Source organism: Pundamilia nyererei, unplaced genomic scaffold (assembly GCF_000239375.1).
Source record: "Pundamilia nyererei isolate P.nyererei 1_Seehausen unplaced genomic scaffold, PunNye1.0 scaffold00183, whole genome shotgun sequence".
Lineage (NCBI taxonomy): Eukaryota > Metazoa > Chordata > Actinopteri > Cichliformes > Cichlidae > Pundamilia > Pundamilia nyererei.
In genome coordinates this window covers 589,792-605,729 of record NW_005187584.1, presented here as the reverse complement: position 1 = coordinate 605,729, position 15,938 = coordinate 589,792, and the positions used below count along the sequence as shown (strand labels likewise).

Here is a 15,938-nt window from a genome sequence, read left to right as displayed (position 1 = left end):
AACAACAAACAATGATCAGCATTGTATGTGGTTATAATGGTTATAATGGTGATAATGGTTATTTTTTTGCAGGAGGTAACAAAAACAAATGTCCCCGTGTCTTTGAAAGCACGACGTAAATAACCGTGTTGGTGTACAGTATGATTTCTTATTGCTGTTTGCATCTGCAGCCTCTACTGGACCGTGACCTTTAACCACCGCGTCACTTTGTCTTTCTTTTCTAATCCTTTCGTCCGTCACTCATGAGTCCTACATCACCTGGGATCCCACCACACCTATCAGCGATGCATCCCACAGGTAACACGTTCCTTCGGTTTATCCCCGTCACGTTTCCTAAAACTAGGCTCGAGTAAAAGCCGTCACGTGTCTGAGACACATTCCTGAAAGTGCTGAAGAAGTTGTGGGATTCTTAAACCGTCACACATTTGGCGGCAGAGTAGCGACAAAAGTTGAGGAAACACAACAGTGCGCTGTGAATGTGAACACACACAGCCGAGTGTGTTTACACGTGTGGCGGAGGGCAGACGCCCGCCCCCTCGGGAGGAAGCGATCAATGATTGAGACCATAATGCACCTCTCTGTATTCTTGCTCACATTCACGCTCACACGCTGCTTTGGGGACCCGTCACATGTTCGACAGCTCATCTCTCACACGTTCTCTTCCACTCCATCTTGCAGCTGTCTGGTCGATGGCCTCTCTGTGTCTCACTTCCACTGCTGAGTCTTTGGCAGACTGCTCTGCTCTGGCGCTGTCTCTCTGTATGTTAATATAGTAGCTAACCTCTCTCTCCATAGCACTGCTACCAGACAGTCTATGTTGATATACTGAGAAGAGTGTGGCACTCGGCTGCACGACTACTACCCGACTGACTCCAGAGAACTGAGCACTCTTCATCTTCACTGCTGATGCTGCCGGGGCTCTTCCCGTCACCGTCGGTGAGACTTTGAATTGTGCCCGGCTCTCCTTTAACTTCACCAGCAGGTACACCCACCAAAAAAAACCAATAATCATTCGGCCCGTTTTTGTATCATTTTGCTTTTAATTTGGCAACATTGTATGAATTTTGAAGCCATTTTGCTGTAATTGGACATTGTGAGTCTCACAGCAAAAAGTAATTATCTCTAATTGGTCTGTGGGAATGATTACAGCAGTAACTTAGTTTATCCAGTGCCCCAGAAAAAAAGCAACAACAACTGATATGAAAGGCAGAGTAAAAAAAAACAAACTTGACGATTTACTGTTCACTACTCCAATTGAGAAAGTTAAAAGACTCTACAGATGACCTCTGGCATCCTAATAAAAGAAGTGAAGAACTCTCATCATGTTGATTTAATTCCCCTCATCTCATCTCTTACTTGCTGGGAATTACACTGAAGACCACAGAAACTAAGCTGTAACATTTAAATACCATTAAAACTGCTTGTAAATGATTCAAAACTCAATTTTCTTTTAAAGGAAGAAAAAAACGGAGCGAGATGGGGCAGATGAATATGACCACATAAACCAGAACCAAAAAGACACACACACACACACACACACACACACACACACACACGCACACACACACTCTAAGCATAAACTGCGTGCATTAAGATGTTATGCTCTGCGTGTGTACGGCAGTCAAGAAGACAGCCAAGTGACTCACCTCCTGCCAGAAAATGAAAGCTTACAATTAACATCGCATCCCATCATCCTCAGCTGAGCGGGCAGGCCTGTAATTGGCTGGCTGACCAGCCTGCGTGGCTTCGGGTGGCAATTTATTCTGGGAGCCGTGCAGTTACCCTGGGCGGCTAACGGTCCCTGTGCCGTAACCTGGCTGAGGCAGCGGGGACATCATTAACACTTCACTGGGCCTGCAGGACACACACCCATCATCCACTGCGCACCCCCCACGGCCACTAGCACACGGGGCAAATTGGAGGAACGGGGAAGATATAATAATCGTAATGTCAATGCAGCCACTCGTGGGGAGCGGGTGTTCACTGATCAGTTGGCAAATTAGGATATTTTTGGTGTTTCTTAGCCAAACAACGGAGGAGGGGTTTCCAAAAAAGGTGACTTTTGATTACACATTTGCAATTAAATGGAGGTCATTCAGTTTGGGAATCCTCTGCGTTTAATCCTCGCCTTTACCCCTGGCGTGTGCGGGTGTGTGACGGTATGTGTGACCTCAAAACAACAAGGACTGAATGAGAGGGAGCTCTCTAAGCGGAGCAGTGACCTTGCTTTGTCACGAGGGACACATGTGTTGCACGCTCCCGTACTGGTCCGAGGGCAACACGGCGACAGAGTCGGTCTGGTTTATGTGTCCCTTTAAAGGTCTGCATCTGCTGTCTGGCCCTCCACCTCTCCACCAGCGGCTGGGTGTGAAAGGAAGTGGTGCACATGGCAAGCTTCATCTCTGGGAGCATTTTAAGGATGCGGGAGACAGCGGAACTGTCCAGGCTAAACGGTGGCCCTCTTCACTCTTGGCTAATGCCATCGAGAGAGTCAGTGTTTATTTTTACATCTCAATTATGTGGTGTGTTTTCAGGCTGATTTAGTACAGCGAAGCCACTGATCTCAAGCTATGTTTCCCCACAACCCTCTTCCTTGTGTCTTCTTGGCCGGGATATTCCCATTTCACTCATTTCCTATCTCAGGACTGTGTCTCGCTCTCTGATTACACACACACGTACAAATGCAGGCACACAGGCTCACAGCCAAATGGCTGTTCATTAAAGACAGGGACCTGAGGGGAAGCAATCGTCTGAGAGACGGAAATTGCGTGTCACATTAGATTAGCAGTGTAAAGCCTCTGGATTGGCTCGAGGGAATAAGGAATTATTTCAATTACATTATTTCAAAAAGTCTTTAAGCAATACCAATACCGATAAAAACAAATTAAGAGTGATTTGGGCTGATTTGTGGCGCTCTGAGCTGTTCTTTCTGACAATGTGCTGGAAATCAGATATGAATAATGTAGATATTACGCCGCGCGTAATGTGTTGGACTTGAAAGCAGATTATCTGTGACAAATAATACCATTGGTTTGCACTGTGTCTCATCAAAAGGGAATATTCCCAAGTGTCAATCACACAGGCTGGCGACTGTACATGCTCAGTGAGCCACGGAGGAGCAGATAACTCATTTACCTGCCATTCAAAGCAGCGGCGCCACACGCGCTCGCTCGCGCGTGCGCGGGCGCACAGAAAGCGATGAGTTGGTGAACTTAGTATATAGCACTAATGCACTGAAAGCAGCTGAAAGGTTTCATTTTGGTGCATGCATGTCCTTCATAAACTCAGACTGATGTGGTGGATTCGACTCTGCGAGTTAAGAAGCGCAGGTGACAATAACCGGATATTCACGAGTTTTCAGTGAAAGTTACCACGTTTGATTCTATATTCGCAGATATAATCTGACACTTTTAATCCCTCAAGTTCTCTTCTTATCCCCACCCACCCCTACTCTGTGCGCAGCTGATAAGTGCATTTTTCTTTTGACTCAATTTCACTGTAACTCACCTTAAACGAGGACGAGAAATTGAATGTGTCCATCGCACGCGGCGTGTCTCAGGGGGAGAGCGCGGAGGAGAGAGGGGTGGGGGGGACGAGGCTACAGAGAAAGAGGGCAGGGTAAAGTGGAAAGAGAGGGGTGGAGGGGGGATTGTCACACAGAGCGCACAGACCAACAGAGACAGACCGACCCGCAGCCAGTCCACTCACTGATGCCTCGATCCTGCGCAGGAACACAGCAGCTGCGCGCCTCATCTCAGCCTTAACTCGTAAACACTCACAACATCTGGAGGAGGACCGAAAAAGCCGACGCTGCCCGCAGCTGCAGGTCTTTTTCCCTCTCTCATTCCTGCGTAACCGGGAGAAAGTGCCGCGTCCTTGAAATTAACTGTAACTTGGAAGAAAGGCAAAGTGAGAAAGAGAGAGAGTTGGCGGCGAAATAAATCTCGCTTCGAGACTTCATCACGGTAAGTGCTGACTGATGCTTCGCGATAATTCCAGTGATTACGCCTTCATTTGGTTTAATTGGTTTAATTGGCTTTTTGATTGCCATGTGTTCTGGTGTGAGCTTTTGTTGCGTGTGTTTTCCTAAAGTTAGGGAACTTGTGAGCTTACTGAGAAAAAAGCCCCCACTTTTATAACACACTCGTGGAAAGACTTGGAAAAACGGTGGGAGGCTAATTCCTGGGATAAACCGGGGTCACATTTGCGCTCTTGGACGCGAGCAGAAAGTACGAGGCGCTGAAAAACTGTCAGTAATTTGCAACGTTTCGTCTGTATTTTGCCAGTTTGTTCATTTAGGGGCTTTTTTTGTTTTAAAAAAATTAAGTCGTTTTTGTCCCTCTTAAGAGTCCCAACTTTTATTTTGTTTTTGGTAAATTTCCTGAATAGTTTTGCTTCTGATGTAAGAAAAAAAAAAGTGGTTGTGTGGGCCCGAACCTTTTTCCCTGTTTGAGGCCTCTCATCATTTCATATGAAGCGCACTTTTTCAAACTTCTCAATAACTAAAGCGGATCAGTCTTTTGCGCGTCAGCACAGATTACTTTTGTGCCTTAGAACAAAAAAGAATAAAAACAACAACAAAAATATTGCTAGAATTTAATTTTACCGGACACATTTGTCTTGATTTATTCTCTTTTCAAGTCTGAAAGAAGAAGGAGAAAAAAAGAATCGTCGTCTTTCCCAAATGCGTTTGCATGATTTCCACAATTTAATCGCTTAGACTTCGCTATCAAAACGATCCTTTGCAGGCTCCAGCTACGTGTGTGTTTTATTGGCAATTTATTCCCGTCGTAATTATTTACAGGCGCAGTAGGCCTCCTCAAACCCATTTTTCTGCTGAAATTAGTCGAAACCTGTAATTGTAAAAATGCCTCACAAAAGCAGCTGGGTGTATTTCACAAAATGAAGAAATCAAGATCTTGTCGTTAAAGAGGACATCAAACAATTTCCTGTAAATTTGACAAAATGAAATAATTTCCTGTCTGCCTAACAACAGTCACTGAGAATCATTTCTTCTTGTGTCTCATCCAAACACTTTTCTCTCTCCTCTCGTTTGTCTCCTCGTCTTCTCAGAACCAGCATAAAGGAGGTGAATGGACCTCCACCGCCCCTTCAAGATGGACAGCCCCTCCTACCTACCGGCTCCACTGGCGTCCCCTGCCCTGATGGTCCTAGCTTCCACTGCAGAGTCTGGCCGAGACGCCTCTGTCCCCTGCCAAGCGCCGAGGCCCTTCGGCGTCCCCGTCTCTGTGGAGAAGGACCTCCACCTCCCCTTCCCTTCAGCCTCCTACACGTTTACCTCCATGTATCAGCGCCAGGGCCCCATGTCAGGCACCTTTTCGTCCCGAGACTTCCCGGCCTCCCTGCTCCACCTGCACCCACAGTTCACCCCACCAAACCTGGACTGCTCCACCCTGGGCATGCTCAACCACAGCGGTGTGGGCGCCTTCCGGCCTTTCTCCTCGCCTCAAGATGAGAGGGAGTCCGGGGGTTACCAGTCTGCTTTCACCCCCGCCAAGAGGCTGAAAAGCTGCTTTCCAGAGGTGGAGGGGAAGGAGTTTGACTTTGGCTCCCTCGGAGGCTCCCTCAAAGCTGGGGAGGAGTCGGGGAGGAAGCTGTTCTCCATGTCCGGCCTGCTGTCTGATGGAGAGGCTTCATCGAGCCCCGAGGAGCGCAAAGAGCACAGTGAGTGAGACGCACACGACGCGCTGTTATGTTTGCACAATTCTCCCAGCTCGTATCTAAAGAGAAAGCGCAGTCACTCATCGGGCTTCTTTAAAGTATGCAGCGTTTAACCAGCACATCAAAGGCTTTGCTCGCCCCTGACATGACAGGGCCGATGAGGGTAACATATCCTCTGCAGCTGCATCCACTAAAGGTGACAAATTGAAAGGAGCTTTTGTGAGTAAAGGCATATCTGAAAACATTTCCCCCTTCTGCACTTTAGTCGTCAGCATGTAGTCGGGCAAAGTGTTTACAGAGGCAGGCTGTGAGCGGCTTCCACACAAATAAATTGAACGCTGTCACTTATTCAGCTCAGTGATCATTAGCCACATATGACCATTAGGGCTGTTGGAAGTCAGATTTCTCTTGGTGGCTGAGGAACACAAATACATGGGAGCGTGTGGAGGGTTAACACGGGAGGAGTGAGAGTTGGAACGAATGACACCCTGTCAGAGATAACGAGGTGGCAGAGATAGAGAGGAAGGGATGGAGGAGGATACAGAAAAAGAGAGAGGGAGACGTGGCGATGCGCCTCAGCCTGAGCTTCCCTACGACAACCCTCAGCTCAATATGGCCGCCCACACCAGCCGTCTGATTTGTTGACAAATGAGTGGGAGAGGTGTCAGTCAGCGTGCCGCAGAGGGAGAGACGCTCCTCATTACTCCCAGGGATAATTGCCCAACGACGCGGGGGCACAACACTCGCCTCAGAGGCAGCGGGGAGGGAGTGAAGGAGCCAGAGTCGGGGAGGCGATGCTAGGCATGATGGGAAATCAAACCCCCTCAGTGGCGGTCGCCAAAGGGGAGCGCCTGACAGATGAAAGGGACCAGGGAGGAGAGAGAGGAGAGAGCACCCAAAGGCTCAGCAGATCAGAGGGGGACACCATCGAAAATAATGACAATGAGAGGGAGCTGGGGGTGGGGGTGAGATGGAGAGGGGGCAAAGGCGGGGGGGGAGATACGCGCTCTCGTACATTTCACCTAAAGGAAACTTTCATCCCACACATAAAGGGCGGCAGCAGGGACGAGTCGTCTTAAGAAAAGTTTGGATTGTGCGCCGTGTGTGTGTCTCTATGCATATGTGCTCGTCTTTGTGCAAACTTGCTGATTTTGTCGTCGGCTGGTAGCTGAGTGACAGGGCCAGGGAGGCGGAGTGGCAGCGAGGAATCTCAATATGGAATTTTAATAAGGACAGGGAAAGACGAGATGCCAGCCGGCGCGCTGGTGTGAGAGGTGTGTCTGCCTGACAGTGTTTGCTCGGCGCGCTCGTGCGTGCGCGCTTACCTCCTGATTTTGGGAATCTCATTTGGGGAATGTTGACAAGGACAAAAGACGGGGTCGACTGGAACATGGGGAGCATCTCTGTGCCAAAGGAAAAATGGATTCATGCACATTGGAAGCTGCTTTTCCAGCTTTATCCAATTAGATTGCAGCTCGGGCAAACTAAGAGCCTTAATGCAATTGAGCTCCCAGCACTTTCCTAAGTCTGACATACACTTGTTCCTCTTGACTGGGTAACAGACAGTCACTTCAGGACCAAAAGTCTTAAGTGTTAAGCTTGAAATCTTCTTTGGGTGCGAGAGCGCCTGCTGCTCGCACACAGCGGCAGCAGGCGCTCTCGCGGAAGTACGAAGCAGACCATAAAATCCTACCTTTAGTTTTTTCATCAGTGCAGAGTTTTGCTTCTTTTTAAATCTTCATTTAACATTTTCGGCCCTTTGTACTGAGACCCTCTGTGGCTCCGCAGCACACCTGAATATTGAAACCGGGTCCTGTAAACATACAAAACATTTACATTGTCAGAACACACAGTAACTAATGGCTTTTCCCTGTGTGAGCTTCCTCCTCGGTGCTTTCCATCAGCAGAAAGATCTGCAGGAGTTTTCGTCTCCAGCAGTGCGCACAGGTGACCACGCGTTTTGTTTCCTCTCATGTTTCTTTGTCAGTCCAGACAAGCAAGCGGGTACACCGTACCTCTCCCCACCTGCCTCGCCTGTCATTGCCATCGGCCACCTTTTCTGTCCATTTAGTGTCTTCCTCGTGTCAATTTCCCCTCCCAGGCTCGCCGCCGTTTTATCAGGGAAGGTCTGAGATGCACGGTGTGCACTGACAGCTGTTCAAACAGCCACGCTCGCTTTCAAAGGGCAGATGTCTTCACTGGAGCGAGTCATGCTTATTTTCCTCAGGGAGACGCTTCCCACTGCAGGACTGAGCTGGAACTAAAATGCTCCTTTACCAGAAACACGAGTTTGGGAAACCGGAGGAGCAGAGTGGCAAAAAACATGCCAGGGCCAGATGCTGCGTGTGCGTACGTGCATGTGTGTGCGTCTCACAGTGGTGGCAAAGCTAAGTGACAGCTGTGATAATGGGAGCCAGATGTTTGAGAGCACTAGTGTTGTGATGCAGCACTTAAACGGCGGATTCAGCTGCCAGAACACCTTCACCTGCAGAAATCATGCGAAGGCAAACAGAATATTAAATACAGCAGATAACAAAACTTTTAATGAAACTTTTCTTTGGTAAATAAAAAACGTCCTTGTCAGCTGTAAATCTTTAGCACTGTTTGGTGTATTTCACAAACGGCCTCTCCAAAACGTGACTGTACTTTATACTGCATGTTTACTTGTGTCAGGTTGGAAAAAATGATGAATGAAAGCCTAAACGATCTCCTGAGCGAGTGCCGAGCCTGCACGCAAGAAGGGCCACACTCGGCCTTTGAATGAGCCGCTGGAGGCGTTGCGCTCGCTCGGAAGAGAAGGCTCCGAGAGTCTCACCTGCGTGAAACGACGTCCCGCGGGAAGGTATCAGCGGGGAAACATTTAAGCATGACACACTCGGAGGAGTCTCCACCAGATGCGCTCAGTGTGCAAGTGTCCTCCACGGTTGGTTACTCACGGGTTGTTGGCACGCCGTGCGGCTCGAGCAGAATCGATATTCGCCTTAGACGTGGCGCGTGGCACATGATGGGTTTGAGCTCATTCCAAACGAAGCTTATCTGCTGCGAGTTTGGGTGAACATGAGTTTATTTATCATTTCTTAGGAAGTGAATTAAGGACTGCTGGTGTTGCTTCGGTCATGAAAATATGAATATTGTCAGCTTCTGCAGCCACCACGAACGCACATTTAAAAATGTACTTTTTGTGCTTGTAATTTGTCTGACACGTTCACACCTCTGCCTCTCTCGTACTGCAGTTGTTTCTGCTGATTTGATAAGAAGGACTCGCCTGCCGTGTTTCGTGTGCAGCTGTCGTTGAAGGCTGTTCATATCGAGCTGAGCTTCTCGTTGAAAGACGCAGTGTTTACATCCCCCAGCAGACCACAGGAGATCAATAGCAGCCACTCAATGCTCATGCATACACATATAGTACCTCCCTATGTGCACACTCCTTATCTGGCAGACTAGCATATGGACTGCATGCATCAACAGTCACGCTAACCTTATGCGTCAGGGCAGGGTTTGTTCTTTGCTATGATTTTGTTTTTCTGTGCTGTGAGAAAAGTTCATTGCAAAAAGTGACGTTTTGTAAAAATAGGAGGCAGGAAATGAAGAACTAAAGGAAATAAGACCACATTTCTTGGAAAGTACGGTGTAGAAAAAAAGTGTAGCATCATTTTCTCCCGACTGAAAATAAAAAAATAACAGAATAAAAAAGGATCTGAAATGTCACCGGGCAGCTTCACACACAGAGAGGCGATGCTGAGTCTGTTTAAAGTTGCATGGTGTAAGCACTTCGTACGCTGACCACACTGCAGTCTTGTTCCTGGTTTTCGGCGCTCGGGGAGGAAGCATTACAATATTAATGGTGGCTGCGTTTGATGTGAGAGCACGTCGTGGTTGGCTGTTCCCCCTCCTGTTGTGATGGTGGTTTGTCCTCCTAATGTTCTCCCAACTAAAGGAGGCTTTCATCCTGGCAGGAGGGGAAAGTCTTCTCAGCTTTTTTGTTCTACCTCCTTCTCTCCGTCGTATGAAGGCTGGAAGCAGGGAGCTTGTCTTGGTGTAGAAGTGCGCTGTGTGGTCCCATATATGTTTGTGCATGTGCGAATGGAGTGTGCAGCATTTGTGTGCGTGTGTAGGCGTTCTCTACACATGCCAGCGTCTTCAGGAGGCTGTGGACCACACTGCTCGTCACAGACAGACGAGACTTCTGTGGGTCTGGAAGCAGATTTTACAGTAGCAGGGGGGAGGAGGGGGGAGGAGGGGGTCTTTTTTTGCAGTGACCATCAGCACCTGTTAGACGGTCAACAGAACATGAGTCACAACACATCTTGTAGTTGATGCCTCTGCCTCCGTCTCCTGCCGTGATCGTCCCACACGAGCTGGTGTGGCTGCAGAGTGGAAGGCTCGAGTGTGAGACATCGAGGTAAAGAGCGCGAGTTGTAACGAGCGCGGGGCTCAGAGGTCGTTAACACAGCCTCCTCGTTGAAACGAACGCCTTCTTTCCATCTTTTCTTTGCTCCGTTTCTGCTTTTCTATACGTGCAGCTGATCGACCTGCTGCCTGTGATCTCACATCAAAGCCTTCGTGTGTGTGCGCATAGGAAACGCTCGGGGTAAAGATGCTGTTTCCCTAGATTGAATCCGTGTTGGTAAGAAGTAGCACACACACACACACACACACACACACACACACACACACACACACGTCCTTCGTCCTGTCCCTGGAGCTTAACAAATCAGCGAGGCAGATAGGGAGGGCATGAAGGCCAAATTCTGGGGTTAAACACATGCCGCTGAGGAGACAGACAGCAAGACCCCACCAATCCTGCATGCTTGGATAACAGCCAGCAACCAACACATATATATGATGGAAACTATACGTGTGTGTGTGTAAGCGCTTGTCTGCCAGTGACACACACAGACCTCATTACAGCATGTCAATTGTGCTTGTTGCAAGTCTCCCAGCTGTGGAGGAGCTCGACAAAAGCCAATAAGTGAAAGGCACGCCAGGCGTGGTAGTTTCACCTCCCAGATACACGACTTCCTGACATCACTCAGTGGCTCAGGGAGCAGGATTGGCACTTTTTGTTGATTAACAAGTGCGCATTTTTTGGGGTGATTCACAAAATAAAAAATGAATAAAAGGAAAATGACTTCAGGGGCCTGGAAAATGTCAGCGTATCCATATAAGAGACACCAGCAGTTTACTCCAGTGAGCAACAAATTGAGAGTTTGAACTTTTATGAATAATTGTCATTTTGCCCAGTAGGATGGTAAATTCTCCTGCTATAAAATGCAGCGTTATGCACTGTGGGACTGTTAGCGCAAAGTGGTTTATACACCACGGGCTCCTGTCTCTGCCTTCCAGTGTGGGAATTTCTTGACGGCGTTGTGTAGTGCATAAATTTCACACTCCGAGTTGGGAAACTCAAACAACTCAGCAAACAGGGAGTGATTTTACACACTGAAAGTTGGGGTGGGGGGTTATATAATTATATAACCACGTTCCTGCACGGGAAACGGCACAGATTACTTCCACGTGCATCCTAAAGACCCTCTGATCGATCAAGTCGCTTCCAGCGGTGCTTAACTGTTTGCCCAACTCTCTGCTATGCACCTCTGCCTGAAAGGTCAAAGTTTAGCAGGACTGACCCCTCACCCCGCTGTGTAGGGGTGTAAACACTCCCCCAGTTCTCCACAGAGAGCTGCATTGGGTCTCAGCCATAAATCACAGCTCTGATAATTGGTAGGAAAGCAGCAGTCCAGCAGTATATAACCTTTTACGTGTCGTCTCAGGTCTTTATTATGGTGCTAATGAGTGGCCGTGGAGCAGGGTTAGAGCTGCAAGCAAAAGAGGAGGAGACGAGGTTCGCCTCAGTAAAACACGGGCGACTTACACTCACGCACATAAAAATACATCAGCACAGACGCTCAGTGCATCATCTGTACCTCGTCTTGAGGAGATGCCAAGCTGCACACAGGGAGGAAGGATATGCGCATATTCAAACATTCCCTTACACACACATGCATATGCAAGGAAACCGGCGCACGCAGCGGCTGGCAGGCTCAGCAGTGTCCATTACAGGCTGCCATTAGTATGGAGATTGTGCTAATTGTCCCCGCAGACCACACAGGCAGCGCTCGGCAGGCCGGCTGCGAGTCTGTGAAGCCGAGTGAGAGCAGAGACTCTTTATACGTCCTATTGTCTCGGTCACGACCCTATTAGCCCAATCACAAATCAATCGCTGAATGATTATGGGATACATGCTGTGGATTGTTTCAATGCAAATGCTGCCATCCTGAGACTCACAGAGGCTGATCTTACATAACGCTGTCAAAGCGCTGCTGTAATAATCCCGCCGACATCTGAAAAATGAGATCCGCACGCAGATGTGCAGCTGTGAATCCCCAGGAGTTTTATTTGAACAGGTTTCAAAAGAAGGCGTAATTATATTGTTATTAGAAAAAAAAGATTGTCGTGTAAGGAAACAGGAAGTTCAAAGTGCCAGAAATCTGTGTTTGCTTACTCGAAACATTATGAGATCCTTTCAGGATTGCCCTGAATGCTCACCATGGAATCAAACAAGAACACTAAGCAGCTCTTCTAAGTTTGCTCGTGTTAGCGCCGGGCTCCGTATAAAGTGCTTCGAGGCAGCTGCTGCTGCATTAAATAAATAAATCAGACTGATGTTGGATCATTATCACATCAGCTGAGAGTTAGAGCTGCTTCTGAGCCGACCTTGGTGCGTGTTGCCCGGTTCAGTCCAGTCTCCTGATCAGTCATGTGGAGGAGAGTGAACTGTGAGCGGCGCCTGCGTGACCTCGCGGAGTGACAACACAGCGGAGAAGATCTACACCCGCTGGCGCTGCCACCGGCCTCTTTGTTCTCCTGTGTTTGCTGACGGGGGCTCACACGGCGCTGCGCTCACCACGGCTACACGGCAGTGAGTGTAAATGACACACACACACTGAGATGTGTGTTTGCAGACACATTTCTTACCAGTCGCACACAAAAACAGCAAAAGCCTTTCCAGCTTGTCCCCTCTGCTCAGAGCCTTGTATTAAAGCTCACTATATCTTTTTCCTAACAAGGCATCTGAGCCGGGAGAGGCGCCCGTCTGTGCCGGGGTGCCTCACACTGCAGGCTGAGCTGTTGCGCCCTTTTGCCACAAAAGAAAACAGCAGCGTTATATACGGCTCACCTTCGTTTGCACTGTAATGGCTGATTGATGCAACGACTCACCTCTAAGGCAGTTGTTCTCACTTTGCTTGTTTGTCCTGTTGTAATTTGTCTCTTGTTTTCTTACTTCTACATGGACTGAAATGTAAAATTTTATTTTCACCTATAAAAGCGTGAACGCTAAAACAAGAACGACGAACATCAGCAAGTGCTTTCCTTCCTTGAAGAATACGTCGTCCTCGTGGATTTCTTTAGAATTTGGCGCTTTGTACACGATGAGTTATCACGATCAGCGCTTAAAAACTTCGCCTTTGTGTCTGCGGGTCACTGAAGAGAAGCTGCTCAATCATCTGTATCTTTCCAGCATTTGAAGATAAAACCATCGTCATCTGCTGTAATTGTTTGCTCCTCCAGGCAGACACAATAACATCCTCAGGAAGTGTGACTAACCCAAACACAGGTGTATCACACACCAGGTGCTCGTGGTGCTCTCGTACCAGCAGCAGTCGCGCGGCGTTTCTGACAGTATCAGATCTTATCTCGAGGAGAGAGATGAGAGCGATAGGTCTTATCTGCAGCGATGCTCACGGACGAAGCCAAAGTAGGATGCTGTCCGCTCACACTGCTTTCAGGCCCGATGCGGGGTCCTTTTTTCCGGCTACACATTGCCTGGAAAAAACAAACCATTCAGACTTTGTTTGAAGTGTGCTACTAGTTAAGTCTCTCTAGAGTGCTGTTGCCTGATGGGTGAGGTTTCCACTGCTCACCTGCGCTGCACAAAGTGCATGTGGGACAGGTGTGTGATGGGAAAACAGGTGGGAGCGAGTTGGGCAGCGTATGCGCTTGTTTGTGTCAAAATGACTTGGCTAAAGCAACAATCCAGTGTAAAAAGACGGCACAGGAACAGCTGTGGATCAGACTGATCAGGCTTTTTTCTTGGCAAACGCTGGCGTGCACGACTGCAGTCGTTTCAGAATGAAAACAGATTCTTTGAAACAGCATCTGCAGGGTTTTTGTTGGTTTTGAGCAAACTGTGCGATTTCCTCACGTTCAGGAGTTTTTAGTATTAATCACCTCAAAGACAGTAAGTTATTATTTCTCTGACTGTTGTTACTAAATGTGCGATCATTTCCTCTCTGGCTAACCAGATGAATTCTGTTCTTTCTTTATGAGCTCATCTTTCTCCTTTTAATCGGAGCATATTTTAATTGCCCCTTTTTTCCTGCCAGTCTTCATGCTGTATGTTTCCACTTTTAAACAAATGAAGCGAGTACAGGAGAACAAACAGAAAAATCACAAGAAAAATGCTTGAATTCAGTTAGTTCAGGTAATTTAAGAGCAGCCTTCTTAAGGCTGATTGATGAAGAGTGATGATGATGATAATGATGCTGATCCATGCGATCAGTTTTATAAAAAATGCTTCCTTCTCAGAGAGCCGTGTTTTAAAGAAGCTGTAGAAGCAAAATCTTCATTTTTTCTCCTTTTTGTCCAATCAGTCGTAACAGCAGAGCTCATGTTATCTCTGTTTTTATTATACTCCAACAGCTTCTCTGTAGCCTCTCAGCACCGTCTGTGGACCTCGTCTGCGTTTCCACAGCGTGCTTCATGCAACAGTTCAAATTGAGTTAATCTTTCTTTCCTGTTTTAAATAAGAGTGGCAGGCTTTGCTCCTGTCGAGTTTTGGTGCGTTACAAACACTAAAATTCTTACGTTTGTTTAATGAGGCAAAGCTACGGTGTGTGCGTCTGCCTGTCAACCACGCTCGTCTTCGGACCGGAGAACCGGACGAGGAGACGAGGTAATAAAGTAAAAGAAAAGTCCGCGGTGTCAGTGTCCTGCTGCACTAATTAAACTGTGAGTGTGAGACACACACACACACACACACACACACACACACACACACAGTGTTTGTCTCGGACTGTTTAGAAAAGTCGAGTCCTTGCAAGCAACAGAGCGATCCCCTCATTTTCTCCTTATTAAGCACTAATTGAGAGAACGAGTGAGAAGGGAAATGAAAATGAGACGTGATGAGGATGCCACGGAATAATAGGAGAGCGAGCGAGCGAGCGTTAATGTGTATTAATCAGCGGTCTGGGTAATAGCGATCTGTATTTTTGGAGTGATGTGTCTGTTAGCGTCTCTTTCTGTCATGCTGCCTCTTTCTCATAAACACCTGTGCTAAAGAAACACTGCAGAACTCATTGATCCATTGATTGAATATTAATGATTGTTTGCTACATAAAAGAAATATTGCATTAACCAGATCAGAGGAGTTGCAGTTGCTAACGTGCAGGAAACCTTTGCTACTGCTGGAAGGCTTTTCTGACAATTTGCTGGTGTTTCCCGACTTTCAGAGGCCAGCTCAAACACCTGCTTATTCCACCCTTACTTTAGAGGAGAGTGGTGGCCACTGTGTCGTAGATATTGTCATCGAATTGTCATATTTCTCTTCCCCCTCCTGGCAAAAATACATTTAAGTTAAACTTTGAAAACTGCAGAGGGAGATTGGTTGCCTTTAGAGTCTTGAGAGAGCTTCAGGTTTTGACAGAGTGAGACAGAGCGGGATATCTGTGTGTTTCAGTCTTGTGAGTGCAGGTTGTCGCCATCAGAATGACTGACAGACCGCCGGTGAACGGCGCTGTCGCTGTCCGTTGTCACTGGCTTCCTGATCCAAAGTGACGGCATGACTTTGACAGACAGCGCTCAGCAAAAGCATGCCAGAGTCGAGAGCTGACACTTTGTGGCCCGCAGCTTTAGCCCTTTTCTTGTAAGCTGATTTCATTGCTGTGCAGCTGGTTTGGGTTTTTCCCTGTAATGGTTGTTTCAGGAATAAGGTGTTCAGAGTAACTAATACAAAGAAGTTACATCAAGTCAGGACCACTTTGAAAATGTACAAAGGAAAGTTTGACCTGATTTGAAGTTTGGCTGATCCAGTGACCCAAACAGACCCTCGGTTACCAAATTACACTGCGTTTGATCCTCACGTGAACAAAGAACCACATCACAGCTCTTTAAAAAGCGTAAAATAGTACCAGTAAGTCTGAGCAAATGTCCTGCACATATTTAAGTCTTAATGGCTCATTAAAATATTAAAGTCT

The 15,938-nt window shown here is 47.5% G+C and overlaps 1 protein-coding gene across 2 annotated transcripts in view; it reads left to right on the top strand.

Moving 5' to 3' along the window:
- The first annotated feature begins 3,680 nt into the window (after positions 1 to 3,680).
- Positions 3,681 to 15,938, top strand: part of rnf220b (ring finger protein 220b) — a 27,240-nt gene continuing 14,982 nt past the window's right edge. For both annotated transcript variants that reach the window (XM_005746784.1, XM_005746783.1), the window contains exons 1-2: positions 3,681 to 3,965; positions 5,074 to 5,685. In XM_005746784.1, coding sequence (XP_005746841.1) covers positions 5,094 to 5,685 — 592 coding nt within the window. In that variant the 5' untranslated portion in view covers positions 3,681 to 3,965; positions 5,074 to 5,093. The remainder of the gene's footprint in view (positions 3,966 to 5,073; positions 5,686 to 15,938) is intronic.